This window comes from Anomalospiza imberbis, chromosome 14 (assembly GCF_031753505.1).
Source record: "Anomalospiza imberbis isolate Cuckoo-Finch-1a 21T00152 chromosome 14, ASM3175350v1, whole genome shotgun sequence".
Classification (NCBI taxonomy): domain Eukaryota; kingdom Metazoa; phylum Chordata; class Aves; order Passeriformes; family Viduidae; genus Anomalospiza; species Anomalospiza imberbis.
Window position 1 is genome coordinate 8,147,262 of NC_089694.1, and position 24,834 is coordinate 8,172,095.

At 39.4% G+C, this 24,834-nt stretch overlaps 1 protein-coding gene across 3 annotated transcripts in view; it reads right to left on the reverse strand.

The window, feature by feature from the left end:
- Positions 1-24,834, reverse strand: part of KLHL13 (kelch like family member 13) — an 80,368-nt gene that overhangs the window by 50,565 nt on the left and 4,969 nt on the right. The window contains exons 2-3 of one of the 3 annotated variants that reach the window (XM_068204789.1): positions 19,529-19,593; positions 12,237-12,295 (exon numbers count right to left, since the gene is read on the reverse strand). In XM_068204789.1, the coding sequence (XP_068060890.1) occupies positions 12,237-12,256 (20 nt within the window). In that variant the 5' untranslated portion in view covers positions 12,257-12,295; positions 19,529-19,593. The remainder of the gene's footprint in view (positions 1-12,236; positions 12,296-19,528; positions 19,594-24,834) is intronic. The other 2 variants (XM_068204790.1, XM_068204788.1) reach the window with 2 other exon arrangements.

Sequence of the window (24,834 nt, forward strand, 5' to 3'; positions counted from 1 at the left end):
CCAACACCGTGTGGTCCAAAAAGCAGCTGCTGGGGAGAAATTTCTAAAACATGACAAAGTTTTGCTAGATCTTGAAATAAATGTCCATTCAGCGACATTTTTTTTTTGCTGTGGGAGAGAGGGTGGGCAGATGGCACTAATCAAAGACTGATTTATTTAAAGGAAAAGGCTTATTTGAAGACTACCAAGTATTTTAAATAATTACATTTAATAAATAGCTAAGAGTTTTTTCAGAAGTTTCAGTCATTGTATCAGGCACCTGGGTGTAAATAACTAAATACAGGATTTGTAGATAAGCAGCCTATTTATAATTGTGTTTTATCAACACCCTGGAACAATGCACAAGGTGCAGTGTGACTAAGCTTTTACTCCAGGGCTCTAATTTGATGAAAGCCTACGGAATCCAAAGGGCAGAAGTAAAATTAACTAAAATTATTAAGCGTTAGCTTTCTGGTGTTGAATGTACAAATTCTTTTTCACAGCAAATTCCAGCAATGCGATTCAGTTCATTTACCCTCCTCCCTCCCTCTGCATCAGTCCTCTAACCCAGTTAACTGGCTGGAGAACAAGGCCATTCCTGTTCTCCAGCAGTGCTGCTCATTACTCCTGAAGCATGTACAGCAGACGGATGGCTGCTCCCACTGCACAACAAGCCAGCAGCATCACATAATTACTCCTCATCAGCCCAAGTCTCTGCCACACCCCACTGCAGAGCAGCAATGAAGAGGATTTCCGGCTGCCGATGACAGACCAGCGGTGTCCTGGCCACGGCCCTGAGCAAAGCCCAACACAACCATGTACTCTGCTGTATGGGCCAAGCTCTAATTATCAGAAAACAGGACTGAACAGTCACATTGGCGCTCTAATTACCAGGAGACAGAACAGGAGAGGAGAAAACCTGACTGTGAGAGCAAAGAGGAGCCCAGACAAAGGCAAAGGTGCTGCTCCAGCCGGGATAGAGCAGCTTTGCAAAGCCTGCAAACTCCTCTGCTGCAGCTCTCGTGTTCCACTTCGCTCTGACTCACTCAAGTCACATCAATTTAAGCAACAGCAAACATGGCTTTGCTCCTTGTCCAGCTGGGCTTCTGAGGGACTTGCTGACTTGTTGATACATGACCTCTGTGCTCTTTGAGACAACAGAAGCAAAATGAGATTTAACACATTCTCCTGAAATTAAGTTTCCTCCCAGATCCTTGGTTGATCCACCTCCACCTACCCAGCTGTCACCTTAGATTCAACCGTCCTGTAACAGGTGAGCTGGAGCAGAAGAATGAAAGTAGAATTCAGGAATTTGTAGCAGGGTGGCTGCATGCTGAAAATGTTTGGAATCCAACATGATGGAGCTGGATGTGAAAACATAGCTTGGGAAAATGGAAGGAGATTAGCAAGATGCTCAAGTTTCAGCAGTGCCATAGGAAGGTCAGGCATAAATATACACACAATATTGTGACAAGGCAGAACAGCAGTAGTTATAGCTGAAGGTTTTCCGTGACAGACGTGGACATTTAAACAGTGCACTGTTATGTTCCATTGTTAAATTTGCTGTTATCCACAGGAATCATACTGATGTCTGGATTTCAGTGTGTTTATTTATGGGATTGGAAGTCACCAGGCAGTAAAACACTGCTTGAAAAACGGAGCTGTTTCCCTGAACAGCCTTTGCTGGTCCTGCAGGATACTTGTATAATACCTCTGAAGATCACATGGAAACTTAGTAGTTGCTTCAACTTTCATTCTCCAGGACACGACATTAATGCAAATATACCTCAACACTTCTCATTATTACAAGACATCCTTAACAACATTAGTAAGCTTAAAGTGCAGCTCATTAAAACAGATCAGTTTCAGATGCAAAACTGATCTCCCCATACAATGAACACAAGCAAGACTCTTTTTCCAGCACAGTCCCCACCAGTGTGTGATTATTTTCCAAGATATGACTGATTTTGTATCCAAGTGAACTGCAACCTGAATCAGAGACATCCCAGATGTCCAATGACAATGGAATAATGGCAAATGTATTACCAAGCTGCACACAGGAACATACACAGGCAGAACACCTCCAGCACAAAAAAAAGAGTGGAATGTTCACGTAGGAGGTTTTTGATAGGTTGGGTTTTATAGTGCAAGGAGGGTTTTGTGTTCAGGTGTGGGGAGTTTTTCTGTTCAAATAAGGCAAAAATATAGACATCCTTCAGTTGTTTGGGGTGGGGTGCGGTTTCTTTCATTTGTTTTAAATGTAGAAAGCACCAAACTATTTGGTAACCATGAAGAAAGGGACACTTCTCTTTTCAAAATTAGGTCACTTCTGTTAACAGCAAAATTAAATAAAACAAATCAGACATACTCAAATAAAAGTTCTCTTTAACTTTTTCCCCTTCCCTTTATGAATAGCAGATAATGTAATTCTTCCATTTTGACTAAATGGAGGGACATTGATAAGAGCTAAATTTCAGCACCAAAATTTTCAGGGAAGCAAGCAATTTAAACAGCATTGTTGCTTTTCAAGATTACAACTTTTATTTCAAAAGCGTTCATTTAGATGATCAGCTGCTAGCTAAGGCAGATCAAAGTGTGTATTAAAATTATTCATTCAGGGGTAATTTTTGAATGATTTGTACACTATTAATTTAAGAACTATGCCAGTCTGTACCCAAACTTGATACACACAGTTTAAATATAAGGTCATAATCAATAAATTGCATGCAGACAAACAAATACCATACCTTCTCTCTAAGGGACAATGCTATACACACTATGCAAGTAGATTATTTTAGATTTAGGACTTTAAAGCACCTTATCATAAGTTGCTTTGGTTTAAAGCCCTTCTTTTTAACTTGATGCATTCAAATAAACAGCAAACAGTGCAGGGAAACAATTACTCATAACCCTACAACCACCACTCAACAGGAGAACAACTATAACCAGCAGACACCCACCCACCCAAGTGACAGAAGACAGAGAGAGGAAACAAAAAGGAAAGTGACAATCAGCAGGGGATTACACTACACTGCTAACAGGTGTCAGCAGATGGAGAGCTTTCCAGAAAAAACCTGCTTACAGTATGCTGAACATCCTACAAGCCAGCCAGACCTTCCAAGCAGCCAGGGCAGTTTGCAAGTTCACCTATCCCAGTAAAAGCAGCAGCTGACCTCCTTTGAATGAAATATGAACTATTTTAGATCCACACCTCTCTGCCTCCCACATGAAGTTCAAGTTGCAAACAGAGCAAAAGGCACTGGCTCACAAACCATACACTAAAGCTGCACTTGGACAGATGGCAGGACCCACAGCCACGTCTAGAGGAAACTGAACTGTATTCAACCCAGAAACATATACCAAACCAAAATCAGCTTTTAAATATGAAAGAGAATGTTTCTGCTTTGAACCACTGTTCTTTCTTCGTGAAAAATAAATTTAACACGAGGACACTTGTGACATATTTCAATATGTTAATTAAGCCTGCATATTAATTTCTAGTCACAGAAGAAGAACTTTGGAATTTTTTATCAAATATTCCATCACAAAGAAAGCATTACTTTTAGCTAGCCAACCTTTAAAAAAATTACAGATATTTTCTTTTAATTCAAATAAACACTAAAATTGCGAGTGTTCGCTATACTAATCTTTAGGTCATTTTAGTGGTTGGTTGAAAACAAAGATTATTTGGACAGCTAAAAGCATTTACTGTAGAAAAACTTTTTACTGAAGAGGTTAGTTCTTCCACTGAGATTAAGAAACCTTTACCCCTTAACAAGCATAAACATCGTCACACACACCATACTGAGGCCAGATGTAACAAAACAAGTGTCCAATAAATAAGGTAAGAAGTTTGTCATAGCCTTAAAAAAAAAATCACCAAATTTTTTTCTAGTTATCTTCTAATTTTAATTCTTACATGAATATATTAAAAAAGGCTTCACATGGCAATGCCAACATTCACGGTTTGAATGGCAATGGACTTCTAAAGTATTCAAGTGCACATGCCTGGGAACAAAGGACAAAATCATCAACCTAGTGAGGACTGAAAGTACTTGTAACAACACTGCTATGAACACAGCTATGTTAATCTGCTAAATAAAATGAACTACAAAAGAATAACTTGAAGGAAATAGGACTGAGTAGGTACTGGTAGGGATTACTAGAGACTGGAAGCTTTCAGAGATGGAGAGAACACATACATAAGAACTCTGCTCTAAGGAAAGCTTTTATAACTTTTTTCTTCAGAGTTTCACAGAATTATTCATTAAAGAGCCATTTTTCATACTAAGCAGAAATGTGACTGACCAAAATATTGCTAAGAGGTTGTGTGCACTCAGAGTGCAAGTCTGAAAAGTGAAACTTGAGACTGAATATGTTCAAGTCACCATAAATGTGTCCAGCAGACAAAGGGCACTTGTGTGCCTGTTTTGGGAAAAAGAAAAAAAAAAAAAAAAAAAAAAAAAAAAAAAAAAAAAAAAGGCAGAAAATCCATTGCTTCTAATCCAAGATCAAACCTATAAGGAAAATCCCCCCCGGAAGCAGCGAGCAGCATAGCAATGAGTTTGGTCATTCTTCAAGACTGATTCAGCTGCTGCCAAAACATAACTTTAGTAATTTAAACTATTGTCCTATGAATTATCTGTTTAGACTGAGACAAAAGTACATAACATCAGTCAATGAAACTACAGAAACTATTAAGATTTCTTCAGTCCAAACTTGCTAAAAGAAGGTTGCTTAATGTCAATACACGCCTTGGAACAGAAATAATTGAGCATTTATTCTTAAGATGAATGCTCAAAACAGTTATATTAATCTAGTTAAATGAAAGGTTTAAAATGCCATTAGCAATCCAAAGGAAAAATGTGGAAGACTTAAATGGCATTAACAGAAAATCCTAGTCATGAATGATGCCTCTTCCTGCAGTAATATTTTCAATTACAAATAAAGGAAAATAAATCCTACCAACATACAGAAACACTAATAGCCAGGCTGTTGCATTTCATACAGAGGTGAAGAAAGGCACACGATGGATCCCTGTCACTTTCTCAGACTAACACTAAGTCAAAATTATCATTCCTGATAGGATGTCAGGATGTAAAGTTCCTTTACAAAGTAGTGTCAGAAACTGTTGTGCCAGCAGCACATTTCATCATAAACTTATGACCCCTAATCTTACCTGTTCCATGTAAGTATGATGTCCCTATTCAATTTCAAAACGCATGAAAACTAATAAAGTTATTTATATTGGAGCATGCAGCTCAAACATTTTCTACAGAAACATACTGCATTACAAAAATAATTATTTTTCTTGTTTCTTTGAAAGAATGAACCCAGTTACTCCAACATAAATTAACCAGATCAGCCAAACTACTATTATGGGTGTACAAAGTACAGGACAAGTTAATACCAACAATGCTATAGCTTCTATGCCCATATTATAAAGGAACAATTATGTTTTAAGAGAGGATTTAATTTCTAGAAAAGACACTGAAATAAAGTTGCTGTTGGAATTTCTGTTGGGTTAAGGTGATCAACTCTGCATTAAATGACTTCAGAAGATCTGTGGAGTCCATCTCCTGTTTATTATAAGAAATAAAGTCTTGTGGTTTCAAAATGCTACATCACAGAAAGCCACAAAACAGATGAGACATTCTAAAACATAGAATCACATCAAATCACAAGTTTCCAATATCTAAAATGTACTTGTAGAGAAGATGGGAATTATTCCCTTCACAAGGATACACTTATCTCATTTTTCCATCAAAAATCTCTCTTGAAAACATGTTAAGAACCAAATTACTTTCCAATTAAAATCAATATTAAGTCATTTTTGTCACCACAAAGCATTCCAGATATTGAAAATATTCTGTATTACAAAAAATAAAAAAAAAAAACCTTACAAAGTTTACTAATTTTTCTCTTTGCCAACAAAGCATCAAGAATCAAAATTCAAAAGCTGAACTAGGTTTTCAGACATTTTAATATTATAAAGCCTTGGGTGAAAGCGACAGTATTTATATCAAAATAATCTTCTAATTTCTTCCCTTCTACCCACATGCTACCTCGAGTTTTGGACAGATCTTTACTTATGCCTTTTATCTTGCCTGCAGCAGTACATCACTAGGGACGTGCAGTCTTGCCTGACTGGTAATTTGTTTGCTGGGAGTGCTAAAGAAAGAGTGTTTTGTTTGAAGGACCCTGTCCCTTGGCATGAAAGTGAAGCCATAGGAAACACGAAGGGTGCTGTTTCTCTACAAAAACTTACACATTCAGAACAGCAAGGGCCTTAAATAAATGCAGTTACAATGCTAAATAATTTTTATCTAATTATGTCATCAGTTAGGATAAACTAGGTAAAAGCCATCTGCTAGAAGTCTATGCTGCAGGTATAAAGAGTTACCAAATCTTTTTCTACAACATCTTCAAGAGGCAGCCTTTCCTACCTTATTATCTAGTCAGGTAAAATCCATCTCTCACAAAATTAAATTGTTCTGGCTTCTGACAAGCCCCACATTTCCTAATCTTTGAAACTACTCAAGTGTCTTCCTGCCTTGTCTCTTTAGCTATATTAATTTACTACAGCACATCCATCCAATACTGCTTCTCTCACCACATCCAGCATGAAAAGCTGCTTTCTGATGCCCCACAGGGCTCAGCTTTGCTGGTTTTGCAATACTTTTTCCCCTCAATTAGATCAACCTTTGGCAAAGCACCCAACAAACACTTCTGTGTTCTCTTCCATGGGACCCCAACACAGAAAGGCACCAGAAAAGAAGAAGCAACAATAATTTCTCCTTCAAAACACCAAGCTGGCAATGGTACATGGCACTCAGCAGTCAGAGTGATGATTTATGGTAACTATCACTTCTTAGGCACTGGAGTAGATTTTGCACAGATCCCCAGACAATCCACAAGTTCTTACAACAAGAATTGGGAGCTCCAGTCTGGCACAGCACAAACACAGCTTTAGAAGTGCAATTAAGCAGCAATTGTTAAAGGTAACACTTTGCATCCTGCAATCCCATCACAAAAACTTGGTAATCTCTGATCCAAAGCCACCAAAACTAACCACGACAAGGGGTGCAAGCTGACTGCAGAGCACTCTGCTAGCACAGCAACAGCAGAGACTCAGCCTTTCCCTCAGAGGCCATTCTGATCCAGCTGCAAACACCCACATGCAACATCTGTTGAGTCAGGGCCGCTTAGGAGCAAGGATTAAAGAGGGCATCAGAGACCATTTTGAAAAAAATTCCCCATGGATTTTTCTCTTTAACTGAAAATACTACAACATTGTTCCTTATTACAAAAATAAAAGATCAACAACAAAACTATTCAGTTTGGCTCCTTGAAGTGAAAGCAATTTTTAATAAGTTGTGAAAAACTGTCCAAAGACTAATTTTAAGGAAGCTTTGTTAATTTAAAAAAAAAAAAAAAAAACAAAAAAAAACCCCACACTTCATATTGCACTGAAGAGTTCACCAAAATTCAGCTGTAGGCACAGTCAGCATGTGTTGGATCAGTTCACACTTCCTGAAATGCCATTTACAAGAAGTGAATTTCAGGTAAGCCACATACACTAAAAAGGAAGCGAGACTAATGGAACAGGATTCACTACAATTAACTCCATAATACAAAACCATATTTAACATTAGTGCAAGTAATTCTTGTTTCATGTCAACCATTCTACTGCAAAATTAGCTTGTACAGCACACAGAACACTGCTAAAGCAGCATAAATACCTGGCTTGTGAAAAATTCACCCTAACAAGCAGGAGGCAACCCAGCAAAGGACACATTACCAATGGGCAAAGAGTAAAGCTCCAAAAGATCTATTGCTTTGCCCTCACCATCCTAAAACACTTCCCAAAACAACTCGGGACACCTGTACCAAATCAGAACTGCTTCACTGCATAGCCACTGCAAGCTTTAATAGGACATTGTACAGCAGCAAAATAAACCTCTTGTGCTGTTACTTGGAGAAAGGAGAACCCTTCTACAGTCTTAATGAAACCTAATCTATAATCTCAAAACCATTGAGCTATTTCAACCCCTGCATAACATTTGCAGGAACACAACTGTGCTTCTGTGCTCCCAAGCTACACAGGATTATTTCACTGCCTAAGTACACTGGCATCTTGGCTCTCAAGTCAATCCCTGTCTTGGCAGTTAGGGGCCAATTCCTAAACTGAGCTCCAAGAGGGACAAGACTGCCAATACCAGAGTAATTGTAAAATTTCAGAGCAAACACAGTTGTATTTTTCAGAAAGATTTATGTCACTTAAGTTGAAAAGCAGATCTGGCTGTTAATATATTAAGGGAGATATAAGACAATGCATAGCTGGAACACACTTTTACAGAAATTTTAATTCACTATCTCATGTCTGCCACAAATCATCTGAGGCCCCTCCTCTCTTTGTACATTACTTCTAAAGTTTATCTGTTCCAAATGAGCTTTTCTGTCCATTTTCATGGCCCAGAAGATGACACTGCTTCCATCCTCTGCCTTGTGTCTAAGTGAACAGCTCAGCCTGCTGCAGCCTCAGAGCAGGGACACAAGCTCTTCCCACCAACACCTCACTTCAGATGGGGCAGGCACCTGAAACTCCCCCATTTCTACAGGCAGCACATGACCTCAGGTCAGGGCTCCCGGACAGCCTTAAACCACTGTACTGAACATAAAATAGCAGAAAGCAGAATTTTTACAATGCTGAGGTATGAGTATTAAAATACTGTCTTAAATGAAATATTCTTCTGAATTTTAAGTCAGATTATCAACTTTTTCATGCCTGGATTTGCATCATGAACCAAATTTAAACTCACATATCTATGGTGAAATTAATGAAATTATTATTAGGTGGCCCAAAAGCATCTAATCAATTTACAAGTGCTCTTAAAATGTGAACTTAAAGATTTCCCATCTCTTCAGTATTCTGTAAAGGACTTTCATCTGCACTTTCCAACCCTCATAAAGCCTTTCCCTGATATAAGTCACCTGTGGCTACAACTTATTAAAGCTCATTCATCATCACCTACACTTAATAAACCCAGTGATGAAATAAACTCTGCTGACAAAAGGTTGATTAGATAAGCATTGCATGTAAGAAAAAAAACTGTACATAAGAAATCCAGCAAAATGAAAGAAAAACCTGGATTCTCCACAAAGACAATAGGACCATGACATTTGGATCCCACCTTTTCCCCACTACCAAGTGAAAAAAATCCTGCTATGAAACCAGCTGCTGACTGTCAATTATGTTAGGAGCATAAAGCTTTATGTGGTCACAGAGAGGAAAGGCCAATAGAACATATTAATCAGTCCATTCATGAGGAAACTGAACAGCTTAGATACAGAATGTCCCTTCAGTGCCCAGCTTGTCACATACACCCCTGATCTACTGACTACCAAGGGCACAGCTCAAGTACCTTTTACTATTGCACAAATTAGACTCACTCAGGCATGGGCAGATGTCAAGCAGAACAAGGCACCCTCATCCAGCCTGTCCAGAAATAATCAGCATTGGGAATGCTGTGCATCTCAGCATTTTGGTTGAACTTCACAATAAATATCATCCACTTAGGAATTCCACTCAAGAATTAATATTTCTGAAGTTTATTAATTTTGGAGTCAATACTACATTGAAAATGAAAAAGCTTTTATTGGACATTAGTTCTTCATTATTTTAAGTTACTTTTTAACTTAATGGACTAAGTTGCAGTGTATATTTCAAGCCCTTTAAAACCTTTGAGCATTCAAAAGGTGAAATGTTTTTCAATTTTTCACCAGAAATTGTACACATCAAGTACACAGTAATAGCCACAAAAAGAACAATGGTAACAGGCAAAAAGCAATTTCCTTTATATAGTCCACAATACTTCTCAAGAAATTACAGCATAAAGGTTAAAGCCAAGGTTATGATCATGCAGATCTGGAAAAGGAACCAGTTCCTTCAGCTCCATCCTGCACCAAAAATTAAATTAAATTCTCAACTTATCCCATTATATTTTACACACATTCACCCTTGCAATAATGCCATAAGACCTAATGGAACTGTCCACAAAGATATTACCTGTTATTGCAGCTACTAATGCTGACACAGAGGAGTATCAATGTAGGCAAATCCCAAAACACTCTTCATGGTGGGTGTCATTGGCTGTAAGCCTCATCCACTCAAGTATCAGAGCACAACCTGACCCAGCCCAGTGCTGAAGACCATGAAAATCTGACTGCTATGCAACTGAAAGGTCCTTAACAGCAACCATCTGTACAAATTAAATGCTAGCCCCACAAAATAACTGCTGCCTATTTTGCAGAAAGTCTTTTCTGAAAATGACCTCACTGAAATATAGTCAACATCTGTAAATAAGCTCCAGGAAAAACTTACGTATTATCAAATGACTGTAGCATCACTTCAAGGTATAAAGACTGATACTTGGCACATTTATACCTAAACTTCTTGTTTAATAAAAAACAAATTGATCAAGTTCCAATTTTATTAAGCAGATAATATTAAAGAGATCTTTAAAAAAAAATGAAGTAATGAAGAACATTGCATATTATCATTGCTACTCAGCCAACTGCAGCTAAGACTTCACAGACTTTGTCCACAAGAGATCAACATAACAGAGTAAATCAAATCAATACTATCTCCTGGGTAAGTCAGCTGGATCAGGACAAGGATTTCTCCTGCTGCTTCATAAGGAATCCAGCATCTGGCCAAGAGATTGTTACCAAAAAATCCTCACACAGCCTTCCTGAACCAGCAAGCAGAGCCTGGAAGAAGCCAAGGGAAAGATGACTACAAGCCAACATTATCTTTAAGCTGATTTTCTCTTGAGTGAAAGCAAGACAGGCTGTCAAATGAGGCACTATTTGCAGATGCCAAACCACAATAAGGACATTAAGAAATAGCGACTCTTTTATAATTAGTTACTAAAGAAATCACAAAACCGTATCTAACAAAGTATCCAAAAGTCTCCAGGAAGAGGGAAGTCTAAAAACCATTTAACCTTTCTCTTAGATCCAGGTAACAAGAAAGGCAAGTCATGTGTAGGAACACAGACTGGTTCCTACCAAGGAGTTGAAGCAATTACTAGTCTGTTGTAATAAAAGGATTTTTTTTTCAATTTAAGAAAAGAACAAAGAAAAAAATTTCACTATGTAGCTTTAATGCTACAAACATAGGAAAACTTAGAAATGAAGGTGCCTGAGGTAAGAGCAGTTCTTCTAAATTGAGCTCTTCCTTGCCAAGAAAAGCACTGAAGTTGTCCACAAAGGCATTGTTCTCCTAGACAATTATCATTAGAACAAAGCAGCAGCTCCAGAGTATCAAAGTTTATGGCTTAAAAGAAAGCACTCAAGACAACATTACTCATATTATACTTACACACAAAAAAAAAAGAAGCACAGAGACTATCATGGAAAATGCTAAAATAACATGCTGCTTTAATTCACAACTGTTACTGGAAATCTGGCAAAAAAAAAAGGAAACACTGGGACTAATTACTCCAAAGGAATGAGCTGGCTGAGGAGCCTATAGCACTAAAAGCACAGCATTTTTATGGAATCCATCTGAAAAATAAGACATTGCATCACCTAATTGTGCTCTCTAAAAATGGCCTTGTCTCCACAAAAGCAAATCCTTTAAGTACTTATTCAGGAACAGTTATATTCCATCATGGAGGTTCTTTCTTTCCTGTAATATTTTAGGAGTGCAGTTTAGCTGCTTGATCCCTTAATGTTGTTGCTTATTCCAGCAGAAAAGAACTGAAAACGTTCAGGAAAGCTTCCACTACTATTCCCATCATGTTTACAGCAGATATAGCAGACTTGCAATCCAAAACTGGACAAGGACATGAAACTGTTAAGAACCTGACAGGCACAATAAGCTTGTAGAAGTAACAAGTTAACCCTACTAAAGGTTTCCCATACCTACCATGCCAGGGGTTTTACTGCAGTCTAGAACACTTTCAGCAGTCAACAGTAAAACCTTTGGTAGACTGATGACTACAGACAAGTAAAGCACTGTGGTTCATCACTTATGAAACCCTCCATTGCTCTGTCCTCCAGCTCTTTCCTTCAACAATGAGCTTTGTCTATGGCTCCCATGAAGGGCTCTACACTCACAGCTTTCCAGACCCAAACAAAACTGTTAGACAAATGGCACAATGGTTATTCTAAGTTAGAGAATTAAAAAAAAAAAAAAATTCCCACATTAGCATTTTGGGCTTTTTAGAAAACACATGTCAGTTACTCACAAAGAGTCTCTCCACATCATCTCTGCTAAGCGGAAATATCTCCTCTGTTCTTCATGCACCTGTAGTCAAACAGAAAAGAACTGAAGCAAAGTCACAGACAGACATCCCCAAATAGCACCTGGCTCTCTGATCCCATGGATTTTCACAAAACAAACCAAGATTTGTTCCAAACATTCACACACAATCTGTTTCCCATTTCACTTACTTTCTCTCAGTAATTTTACAGAGATGAAGGAGAAGAAATACAAGAAAAGTGCTTCCTGTTTGCATGCATTAGGCTGCTCTTTGCTGTGGAAACAAGGATGAATTATGAAAACTAATCAAGTGAACAGAGAGCACATGCCCTAGATTTTTCAAATAATCTCTTGGTTTAACCCAGTTGTTCCTGAGCCTGCCTATCCCATGAACAATTTACTAAAATGGAAGCTGTGACTCATTAAAGCCACCTTTTAAGGGAGAGCTCAAATTATTTATAAGCAAGATGTAATCACATTAGTTTGTACAGAAGAGGCCAAAATCTTAATGACTTCCATTTCTAAGATCTAATACAGTTGATAAACTCCTAGTTTTGTTGTGGTTTTTTTTTTTTTTAATGTCTCAGGGGTATGGTAAACTTACAGCCTTTAACCAAAATAAAAGACTACAGACTAAATTCTGGCTTTTGAAATCATACCTCCACTTGAGGGACAGTGAAAAAGTTGTAACATTTCTATTTGCTGGCATATATTCATTAGCAAACACTGCAAAATATAAAATATACATTACCCCTGAAAAGAGCCACACTTCAGATTTTTGGTCTTTTATCTATTTTACATTTAAAAACATAACTGAATGATAAAAACTTAGTAACTGTATGCATTGGGTATTTCTTTAAAGCAACTTGCTATTAATTCACAGCCCAAAGAAGAAATTCCTTTTACTTAGTCAATACTTTAAAGATACAGAAGCAAATTTTTAGATAAGGTCACAGTGGCAGTGGTTATATATAACAGAAAATAAAAGCTTCTGCAATATCCTCTCCCCTTCAACTGCTCTGTACCATGACAAAATTTTGACTTCAGAGAGTAGGCACAAGCTCTCCTAATTTAAGAGCCTGTCTAAAATCTGATTTTGCTAAAGCAGACTGAGACATTTAGTGGAAGGAAATAGCACACAGTATTTGTAAGCATGAATTATTCAGTGTGTGCTTTGCAATACTTTAAACATGCCACAACTGAGACAGCATCAAACAGAATTGTTTAATAGCACCTAACTTGCCCACTCCCTCCAACTGACACTACAGCAGCTGGCAGAATAAAGTGGTTCTTAACTCTTGATGTTGCTACACCTCAGGACATCCTCTTGTTTCAAATAAACTTTAGGTTCTCCTCTGTTAAAGAACTCTGCTGAGTAAATGGGATGGGTTTTATCTATCCTCCATCACAAAACTAGCATTCAGAAAGTGCCACATCACCTGAGCTGTTCTCCTACCACCATTACTCCATTATTTGTGAAGTCCTATGTGATGTGTAGTGTGCTTACTCCAATTAGGATGGGTGCTTAAGTCTCCTGTGGACATTACACAGGCTTCTCTAATGAGACCAATACATTACATAACAGTATGAAGGGATCAAAAAAATTCCACGTTGAAACAGAATTTTTCATACTCAGAAAAATTTTAGTTAACTTTTGTCTTTAACAATAGAGCTTCTATCATCCTCATGTTGATTCTACATTTCCAGCATATAAATATCAGAAATTCACTCCTCTGCTTATACCTCTGCCACAGAAAGGACAAATCTGATCACCAGCACACACTTGCATCCCCTTGCCAGGAGCTGAATTTCTCACGACTGTGCAAGTTCCCGAGGTCTGTGGTTTGCAGGGTCTGCTCTTGTAGCTGCTGTTATATTTTGCCATCATTCTTTCAGAAAAGCCAAAAGAAGTGCATATATTAATGAATAAGGATTAATTTCCTATATAAACCATTACATTTGTTCTAACCATCTTCAGCCTGAATACAGGTAGACAATTTAAAAGAGGTGTGGTTGAGACTCATGTAAAATTGTTGTGCATTTCTGAGAAGTTAAAGTTAATTCTAATTCCAACTCCATATAGCAAACACTACATGCATTGTCGTATGCCACTGAATGCAACACACGTGGTAAAACTTATTTTTATGTCTGTAATTCGTCTGTCAGGAAGTTGTAGATTATTTAAGGTTGATAGTGCACACTGCTTATGTAGGTTACTTGTATCAGTTACAGCCAGCTCTTCAGAAACAACAGCAAATGAGTGACACAAGTCATGCCAAGGAGTGACAAAGTGTGCAGGGCACAGCCTAGGAGGCCATTAAATGAACGAAGCCACACATCCTCAGGGGCAAACGTGAGCACCCAGGGAACATGAGAAACACTCCTCAGGTCAGAGGCCAGACCTCAGCAAACATCACTCCTACAGCAGGCAACTTGGTTTTAAATGAGTCTCAGAAATCACAAAGCAAATGCTGGGATTGAACCTGACCCACAGTGGTAACACAGTCCTTCCTCCAGCACAGCAGACAACCTGAATCAAAACTAACAAAACACAACTGCTGAAAACCAGAGTGCTTGTGAAAGGCACAGGAGCAAGAGGCTGAATTCTCGCTTGGGAGCACTACTGAGGGCCACAGCCCCATGCTACTTTCACCCAACTATCCCTTGTCTAGCTTGTGCTGAACCCAGCTGCACAAGCCAAGAGCAAACAGCTGTGAGGGGACAAGCAGAGCCAGCACAGCCGGTGCTGCCTCCCACCAGAGGGACAGGGAGACGCAAATCCCCGGCACCCACTGGGCAAAGAGAGAAGGAAGCAGCACTGTCCCTTCCAGCAGCAACTGATTAAACCCGACACTGAATTGCACTCTTAAAAGAATGGCTTTAATCTCTAAATAAATAATAATAAGAGAATCTCTAAATACGGAGAATATATACCTAAAAAAGTATTATCATCTTGGAAGTCAAATGCAGACTAGCCTGATGTAGGCAGTTTTCAGCATGGACTTCGTACACATTTCTGGAGAATAGCACAGCCTCCCAGTTTTTATAACAGGCATCAGAGTTGCATTACTCAAGAGCAGCATTACCCTATATCAACTATCACCTGATTATCATTACCAAGGAGAATAATTTACTTCCACCCAGAAACCAGAAGTACATAAGTACTTAAACATTTCCTATAAAAATCGAGTCCAGACACAAAAGTAAACCCCATATTATAGACTACAGAAAATATAACTGAAGCTACCAATTAGTTTCAGTCAGATAAAGTGCTGCATTTTGAAAAACTCAGTGTCATAAAGGAAGCCAACAGTCGAAATATAACTCTTGGTAGCAGAACAGATTTTATACTAATGGAAATTTTGCAATTGTGAAGAAGTCTTACCCATCAAAAGCAGTGCTACCATGCTTATCGACTGCAGTTACAGAATGGCCTTCATTAACATACTTTAAAAATGTTTGATAAAAATTTTATTCAACATATTTTAGGAACACAAAATAAAACAAGCTTCAGCATGCTCACACAAGCTTAGAAGTCTTCAGTAACACTTCAAGTATTAAAAACCCCAAGCTTCTTAGTATAGTATTTCACTCACACAGAAAGAGAAAACAGTTCCCTGAAGCAGATCAAGTCATTAATACACCACGTGTAAATCACACCCAAGTAAAACACCTGCAGTTTAAAATGGCACCATAGGCAAGAAGAAAATGCTGTGTTGTATTGAATAGCTGTGCTAAGCCTAACAGACCTAGGTTGGATGCCCTTATATTATACTCTCAACACTGGGAGCTTCAGCAATTACAGCATAGCATAATCCAGTGCCAAGGAATGAATGGACTTCTCTCCCATTCCCTTGAGCCCTAGTGAGATCATCTTCCCACACAGCAATCCCAGCCTGGGACCAAAGAGAGGGGGACAAGAAATAGGCTGCAGATGACACACTGCAGTGACAGTGAGTCCAAGATGCCAGCACACGGAGGGGACAAGGAAGCAGCAGGGACCAGTGCCCCAAAACACAAGAAAGCAAGTGTGAGACAAGCCAGCTCCCTGCGAGAGCCACAATGACCTGACAGGTTAGTGACTCACCCGGGTTCACATCAGCTCTGTTCCTGGACAGCAGCACTGCTCTGTCTCTTCTGCCCTTGGCTCAAACATCTGCACCCTCTTGTCATGCCCAGCTGCAGACCCAAGCATTGTTCAGAGCTGTGCACAGCACCCAGATGGTCTGTCAGTGGCAGCTGTCCAAAATGCTCTTGTCCTCCTACTGTTGCTCCTACAGCCACAATGCAGAGCAGGCCCCTACCAGTGACAATGCCCACAACTCCTGCTGTTTGCTGTGTCCAGACAACAAAGCAGCTTCCATGCTACCCCTCTCCAAAAGGTAATGTGAGCTTCTGCCTCAATGATTAAAACCCTTCCTCCAGTCATAAGCATAATCTTCCAAGAGTGCTAACAGTACAAAGTTAGGACTCTTATCCTCCATGGGTTGCTCCCATTCTCCAGGAACTCCATCCTGGACAGTCTGTATCACAGATTTAGAGGCACCAACTACTACTCTGGAAGCGTTAATGAAAAGGCCAGTTCACATCAGACTGAAAACAAGTGATAAAAACAGCAAGTAAAAGCCTGTGGAGCCTCCCAGTAAAACAATGCACACTACTTCAGCAGACTGAAATCTTCCAGCCTTCACAAGCGACTCCTGGATAGCCAATATACATTACCTGGCAATAAAAGCAAAAAGAGTTCAGAACATTAAAGCCCATTTTCTCATTTTCTGCTGTAAACCTTTTGGCACCCTCTCCTACATCACATACCAGAGTATCAGAACCGCCTGCATCACTGAGGAATTGAATCCTTGGTATTTCCTTATTGCTACCATTCAAGTCTCCTCATGACAAGCCACCTTGGAACCACTTTCCACTCAACTCCAAGCCTTCCCACCTGCTGTTACTTCCATCAACAGGGTCCTTTACCTGGAGACTTCTCCTAATCTACATATGCAAATAAAGGCCTGAGAAAACTGCTTCTAGATGAAGTTAGTCAGTATGATTTCCAACAGCAATCACTGTCAGCAAGCTTCCTAATTTTGCACTGCTGTTATGGGCAAAGGTGGAAGCTAAGGGAACACCAGGCTGCAGATCAACTTAGAGGCATTAATTTTCCTTTATTTTCTTTCTAAAGCTATTCTGAGCAGACCTTGAAATGGCACAAACACTGAACTGACAATTCAGGACACACTAGGTCAGAAATGTACCCAGAGCACAACACAGCTCACACCACTCACTGCCTGATCATAAGCCTCACAAATGACATGAGAGCTGAGTAGGATGCACTTCACATGTCGGTCATTCAGCTTTAGCTAGTGGCACATGGATGTTTTCCAACACAACAGCTTTAAAAGCAAAATGAGATTTGGATTTCTGATGATACTTGTGCTAGAAATGAAAAATAAGAACTTCCCAAACATAAGGATCTTGAACACCTGTACAACAACAGTCCAGCTTTTTTGGCTCAAATTACCACCTTGAAAGAAAGGCCAGAAGAGAAGCCTCATAACCTTTAGATAACGGATTGGCAGGGAACAAAAAAACCCAGGATCATTCTAGATCTCCCAACCTCTCAAACAGTGAATTTGCTAAATAAGACAGTTCAAAATGAAGGAATCTTTTATCTCTGAGCAGCACAACTTAAATTGTTAGCACAGCCAATTCACAATCAGAAAAAGTAAACAGAAGCTTTAGCTGCATTTTGGAAAAATTTCAAAGCTATTTAATATTCTACAAATATATACATTTATCTTTTTTAGGTAAACTGAACAAACTTCTCAGAAAGCCAAAAATAATCAGTTTTAGCAGAATCTGCTTGGAGTTACATACCCTACTTTGTACAATGCACTAAGGTTCCTGTGTCTTTATCAGCTCTACTAATAAAGAACATAAAGGCTCTGTGATTTGAGCTACAAGAATTTAACAATTATAGTTTGTTCACCAAAAAAGAGTCCTGATATTTTCAAAATATTCGCAGTGCCTAACATCTCAAGTATATAAACCAGCTTTTGAAAGTCCTTGGGAAAAAACTGTTCCTATGGAAGAATTAAACATGACATGGTCAGAGTCCTACAAAAGAAAATAATTTTTTTTTTCATTTGAACATTTGCATGTTAAGTATTTACACTGCTGTGCAGAGTTTAGATTACAGGAGTTTTCAAGAGATGTACGTTTCCAAGGGACTATATCCAAATTATTATATGTAACAATACAAAAGCCTTCTGATTTCTGTCCCAGTAAAGGCTGACAAATTGTGTAAGTTTTCCACAGACACTGTTGACACTTTACAAACGTATTACTCACCCACACAGTCTCTCAAGTAATCTATTTTGTACCAGGAAAATTAATCAGAATAATTTTCAATGTGTTAATTTAAGGATGTCTACTGCAACATCTGGAAAAGGCTATGTAAAGAATACAGAGCATGTACATACATGAATATTTACACATCCTTCAAACTGACGTCTCAGGATACCAACAACACAAAAATATCTGAATATTTTGATAAACACTCAAGAATATCTGCCAAGCTATCCTGCTTTCTTGGCTACATGAACTGTTCAATCAACCTCTGTTACACACTAAGTTTCATTTAAGAAAAGCACCACACAAAAGTCATCCAGGAAAGCTCAGCCTGAAGACCTAATCAGCCAGGCTACCTGTCTAGCAGCAGTCAATTCAGGAGCAGTGACAGTGAAAGGACATTGCCTCCTGGCAGCTTCCCTCTGTCAGGGTTTTGGGGACTTCGTCCCACAGACTCTATCTGGAATCAGACTTGAGCACTTCAAAATTCACTTTTTTCTTCCACTAATTTGTCTAATCACATTTCAATCTAATTTGCACTCAAGATATCCCATTACAATGGAGTCTTGATATAATTATACACTGGGTAACAACGGAGTCTCACAATATAATTACACATTACAGGAAAGCATCCTTCAGCTACTACCTCAATAATTTCCTAATTCCTCCCCCACAGCAGCTTCCCACCTCCAATGCCATACTGACTGCAGAGACTTCCCCACTACAGTTTCCCAAAGAATGCTCCCCTGCTGGTCCACCCCTCTGACCTACTGCGCTGCCTCTTTACTGCCTGGAAAGCTGGGAGCACCTCCACACCCAGCTACACAATGTGTGCCTGGTTGTGTTAATTGAGCAGGAATGATTTCACTGGGGTTTAGTCACTAAAAGAAAATTATTTGCATACACAAAGTATCTCAACTTTCTTACTGTTCATGGCAGGATCCCAGGGCTATGTTTCGCCATTCCCAAGCAGTCCAGGTTAATTTTGACATCTAGAACAAGGTTTGGGAAGAGAAAAAAATTGTCACACACCTTTGCACACTATTATCCACTGTAGATGTTATTTTAAAGAACTGCAGGTTAGAGCATCTCCAACAGAATTAACTATTGGCTTCTGCAGCCCTTTGAGCTCTGTCTCTAGTGTGAGTGGAAAATTGGATAGCCCCATTTCTTGCCTGAAGGGAAAGTTCACATAACTCACTAAAAATCTGTGGCATCCTGCTCTTTACCATGTGTATGGAATATTTCATACAGAATCCCACAAGAACACAGCTCCACATAAAAATCTATTTCAACAGTAGCGCAGAAGAAAAAGTCAGATCTAATTTTTGCTTTGAAGCTACTCAGGCAGACACTGTTTCAGAATCACAGCCACCACTCCGTGTCAATCACTAAATGCATACAAGCCACAGGAGGTACAGAAGTAATACCTTGCACCATGATCCCAAGCCAAGCCCCCTTCTCACAAATTCCCCCCAGCAGCTGCAACCACAGCAGGAAGCTCTGGCTGGGCTTGCACAGAGAGCACCAGTCCCAGCAGAGCTGGAATAGCACAAAGTTACAGTGAAAAGTAACCTTACAGCCATGAACAATGGAATAGAGGGATTTAGGAGGAGACACTGCATTTCTTTTTAATGCTGAAAATATAGCACAACCCATTTGAAATGAAAATAGCAAGCAGTTACCCCAAAACACAAGGAGCAATCAGCAGTGCTGTTATTTGCACAGGCATTAATTTTTTTTAATTCATTCTAACGTAAAGCAGAGAGAAGAAATGCTGGCAATAACACTGCTGGCTTTCATTTCCTCTGCATTTCCTCTCAGAAAAGAAAAAACCAAAAACATTGCACTTGGTAACCCACATTCTCACACCGTTAGCACCAGAAAGTGAGGGTCACTTCTATAATTCAATGAATGAACAGTATTTTTTTCAATCACAAGCCCTTGCCAATCAAAAATTCATCCAGTTATAACAATAAAGCAATACTAACAACAAAATCACGTAGTAAAGTGCAGGTTAACCAATAATAATCAATCAGAAGCACTACAGGACATTTAAACTTCTTAACCAAAACAAAGGGTTTACCTGAAGATAAGGGGTTAGGGCAGTCTTATTTCATGAAGCTTTTGATACTCTTCCTTAAAATGTGTCAAATTATTTTGCTTTTATATATGCACAGCTACGGATGGCAGCAATCATAATGACTCAAGTTCCAGAACTAAAATGCCATTGTGTCAGAAATGGCACACAAAATTCACGAGGAAGCCTCTCACACAGTTTGTTTTGGTGAAGAAGGGCAGAAAGACATGAAGTTAGAAAGTAGTTTCTGGTGGTTTCTTACTCCCTTTAAAACCAGGAGTAAGATCCAGCTCCCCCCCATCCCCCATGAGCACATTTTGCCCAGCCTGCAGGGTGGCAGAGCCGTGTCAGGCTGCTCCAGTGACACACACGAGTGTTACACTGCAGGGCCTTGTGAAAGTAATGAAAATCTCAGACAACGTCAGACTTGTTAGACACATCTGGGATGGCACTGAAACAATAAAGTCAATACAAAGACAGCATTTTCTCCTCTGCCCCATTCATTTTTTTCCTCCTCCCATTTCTTTTTCTGCCATTATTTATTCCTGACTCCTTGTTTAGGACCGTGAAGTGTTGACATGCAACTTCTTACCTTGCACATTCATGCTTTCCAATCCAACTCCCTCCTACCATTAATTTTACTAATGAATAAACAATCTGAACTAGTAGTGGGAGCTGGTTACAACCAAAACATGGACTCTTCTGTTTCTGTGCACACATGGGGAAGACAAGGCACTGTTGCACAGCAGCCCCATACCACGTGCCCTGGCACCTGGCAGCACCCACCAGAAGGGTGCCAGCACTGCCATCCCCTGCTTCTACATGAAATATGTCTAAATTCACTCCACACCAGCAGATCATTACAGCCTAACCAGAAAATACACTCATTCCCCATGAGGATGATGAAGTGGGATTTTCTTATTTCAGCTGTAATCACAGGGTTATTTGCAGGGACAAGCCACATTTCTGCCTCCAAGCAGCCCTTTGGCTTGTGAACCTCTGCCCTAGGTTTGGATCTCCTCCTCTAGGAACAGCTGTGCCATGGAAGAGCTCAGCACCCTTGGCTGCTTGTCCCTGCTCTCTGCCATAAGGCTCCAGCTGAGCTGCTCTTAAGTACTTTCTAACCTATTTACTCAGGATCAACCGATACAAAGAGTGATTATTTAGACTGTTTAAACCACTCCAGCTTATTTTGGTTGACATTCTGCAGAAGAGCTCACATAAATGTTTAAGCTGCCAGAATAGAGGTTTACAACCCCCTTACTGAAATATTTTCTGCTCCTACAAACTAGGAATGATATCCAACAGCAAGAGAAAGCCAGCAGCAGACAAGAAATCCCTGCTGTCATCCCAAAAGAAGCCAGGGCATTTGGCACACTCATCATCACCGAGGAAATCAATTTTAAGAGGAGGACAAGTCCAGTGTACATCTGCTCAGCCCTTTCTCTCAGAAAAGACAAAACTTGGAGCTCCATGAGCCAGGAGAGCCATGTAAGTACCTCCAATAACACTTAACACAAACCCCTGCCCTTCGAGGAAGGTGTGCTGGTAAAGTCCACCACATCACCTTAAGGCTACAAGAAAGAGAAAACTGCTACCACCACAGGCTACTTGCTTACTAAGGTGTTACCAATAATTGTAACTGTTCCTTTATACAGTCATACCAAACACCAGAAAAATAACCAGTGGAAGAAAGACTAGACCAGCATAGCAAGATTTGGGAAGGGAACAGAAACTGCCTTTTTGTTCTGCATATGGGAGGCGCTATCACAACAAGGTCTTGGTGTATCAGTGTGGCCCTTAGTTATCATCAGGTAGACACACCAACTAGAACACTGAAAAAAAAAAAAAAAAAGAATGGCAGTAGGAACAAAAAATCTCAGTTCCTACCTTCTTGCTAAAGGGAAGTTGCTAGGGGGGTTGTACCATGGCTCATTTACAGCCTCAAAGCAAACTCCTCCACATATCAAAATTTACATTAAGACAAGGTACTAAACCATTCCTGAAAAAGATTTGCAAAGATACAAGCCAGGCTCTCTTGCAGCAAGTGGTACCACCAACATCACTGAGATAAGTGATGACTTAACAACACTTCTACCAACCCCAAGACAGGTGATAATATGATCATCTCATTACTCTTATCCTTTAAATAACAGAACTCTGTTTGGCCATTAAGGACAAAATCCTCAGACTCAGGGGTAAAATGTGGTACCAAGCCTCACTTGGATTACAAAACTCTTCACAACAGTCCTTTTAGCATTACAGATGTCAGTGTTTGGTACTACCCAGTTTGGTACTAATAAGGAGCAGAGACAGTGAATGCTGGCACATTTCCTTCCCCATGATAAAGGTGAGGAACTACAAGAGACTGGTCAGATTTGCAGAGCCACCAAGGGAGCAGCATAAAGCAGCTCAAGCAATCTCGTAAATTCAATATTGCTGACTTATCTAGATTTATCCTTCAATTCCTTTGTAGTTTAAGTGTTTAATTCCTAATTTCCAGCTTCAATGTGTAAGCTTGCAAAGTCTTTTGTTTGCATGTCTCATAGGACATACACCCTGATGGAAATACTTTAATTCCACTGTATAAAAACAAGCTTTACTTAGAACAGCAAACACAAGAGCCCAGATTAAATTTCTAACCATAAAACCATTGCTATATTATAAATTCAACATTGAAGAGAGCAAAACTGGTAACACTGTTCCTGTTAAAAGCTTCCAACAGAAACAAGCAATAAAATTCAGTTGTTAATAAGTGTCAGCAATACAACCTCACATGTATTTTGTAACTTGTAGTTGCTACTACTTAAAAAGTTACTCACTAACACTGAGATGAAAGATGATGGAGGTGGTAGGCATAAAATATTAACACAAGTCTTCTACAATTCTGGCACCATGGTAGATAATCAGCTTCTAAAAAAAAGGAAATATATACACAGAACACATGCCCACATCTGTAGGATTCTAGTGCTGCCCACAGCTTTCTTTAAATAACGGATGTGCTACTCACTTCCTCAATTCTATTCAAAAACTGTGGGCAGCCATAAACTTGCCCAGAACCACGTGTTTTGTAACATTGAAACTGGTTGAGTGTCAGGCACTGAGAAGCCAGAAGCTGACAAGGCAGAAGAGCAACCCATTTCTCCCTCTTGGCTCCCTTCGAGAGCCAGGTATCTGTCAGCAGGATGCAAGGCAGTGTTTGAATCCTCCAGAACTAAGAAAAAGTCTTCCCCCTTCCTTAATGTAGTGTAGAATTTCTGCTTTAATATTTACCTGAAAACATGAATTTAAGTGTTACATGGATCCTTCGGCTTCCTCACAGATGGAAAGCTAATTGGAGAACAGCAATCCCAGGAAGAGTTCTTTAAAGGCATCTGGAAACATGACAAGTTTGTAGTGGGAGCAATGCCCTGGTCCTGCTGAGCTGAGTTTGATGCTCCATCCCCAGAATCTGCTGGGAGAAGCCATGCTGCTTTCCCTCCACTCACCTCCTGACACAATTCCTGCCTCAACCTGCAAGAGCAGTAGCAAGGTGTAGCCACAGGGTGAGTTAGCAAACTGATCAAAACATTACTGAGTGGGTAAATTTCCCATGAGCTAAGCAGCATGAAAGAAATCATCCTGCAATCACTCAAGCATTAGCTCTGCCAATGGAGCTACTCCAGAAGATCACGGCATAAGGCAGGACCACCCAGAGGCACATTTGATGAATTACCTGCACCACCAAACTGTCTCCAAAGTCTCCAACATCAGATTTTGCTGAGTGTGTGAATATTCTGCTTAATTTTCAATCCCTAACAAATTTATGAAGAAGTTTGAAATTTGAAAGAAATATTTTGCATCGTTTTCTTACAGAATTATTTTAAAATTTAGAAACATACTGCAATCATATGTGACAGAACCAGAGCTTCAACTTCAGAAAGCCAGTACAGTAAAAACATGCTAGGTATTTCGGATCATCATCTTAACATACTGCTGGATACCTCCCATTAGCATTATCAGATAAGGCCAGTTATTCAAAGGAATCAAAGTTCTCACAATACTAAATTAAATGCATGTGGAACACATTCAACTTAAACTAGAGAACACCACTCACATGGAGATCCCAAAGAACAACCAGGAAAAAGGAACTGGGTCGAAATTCACATTTATC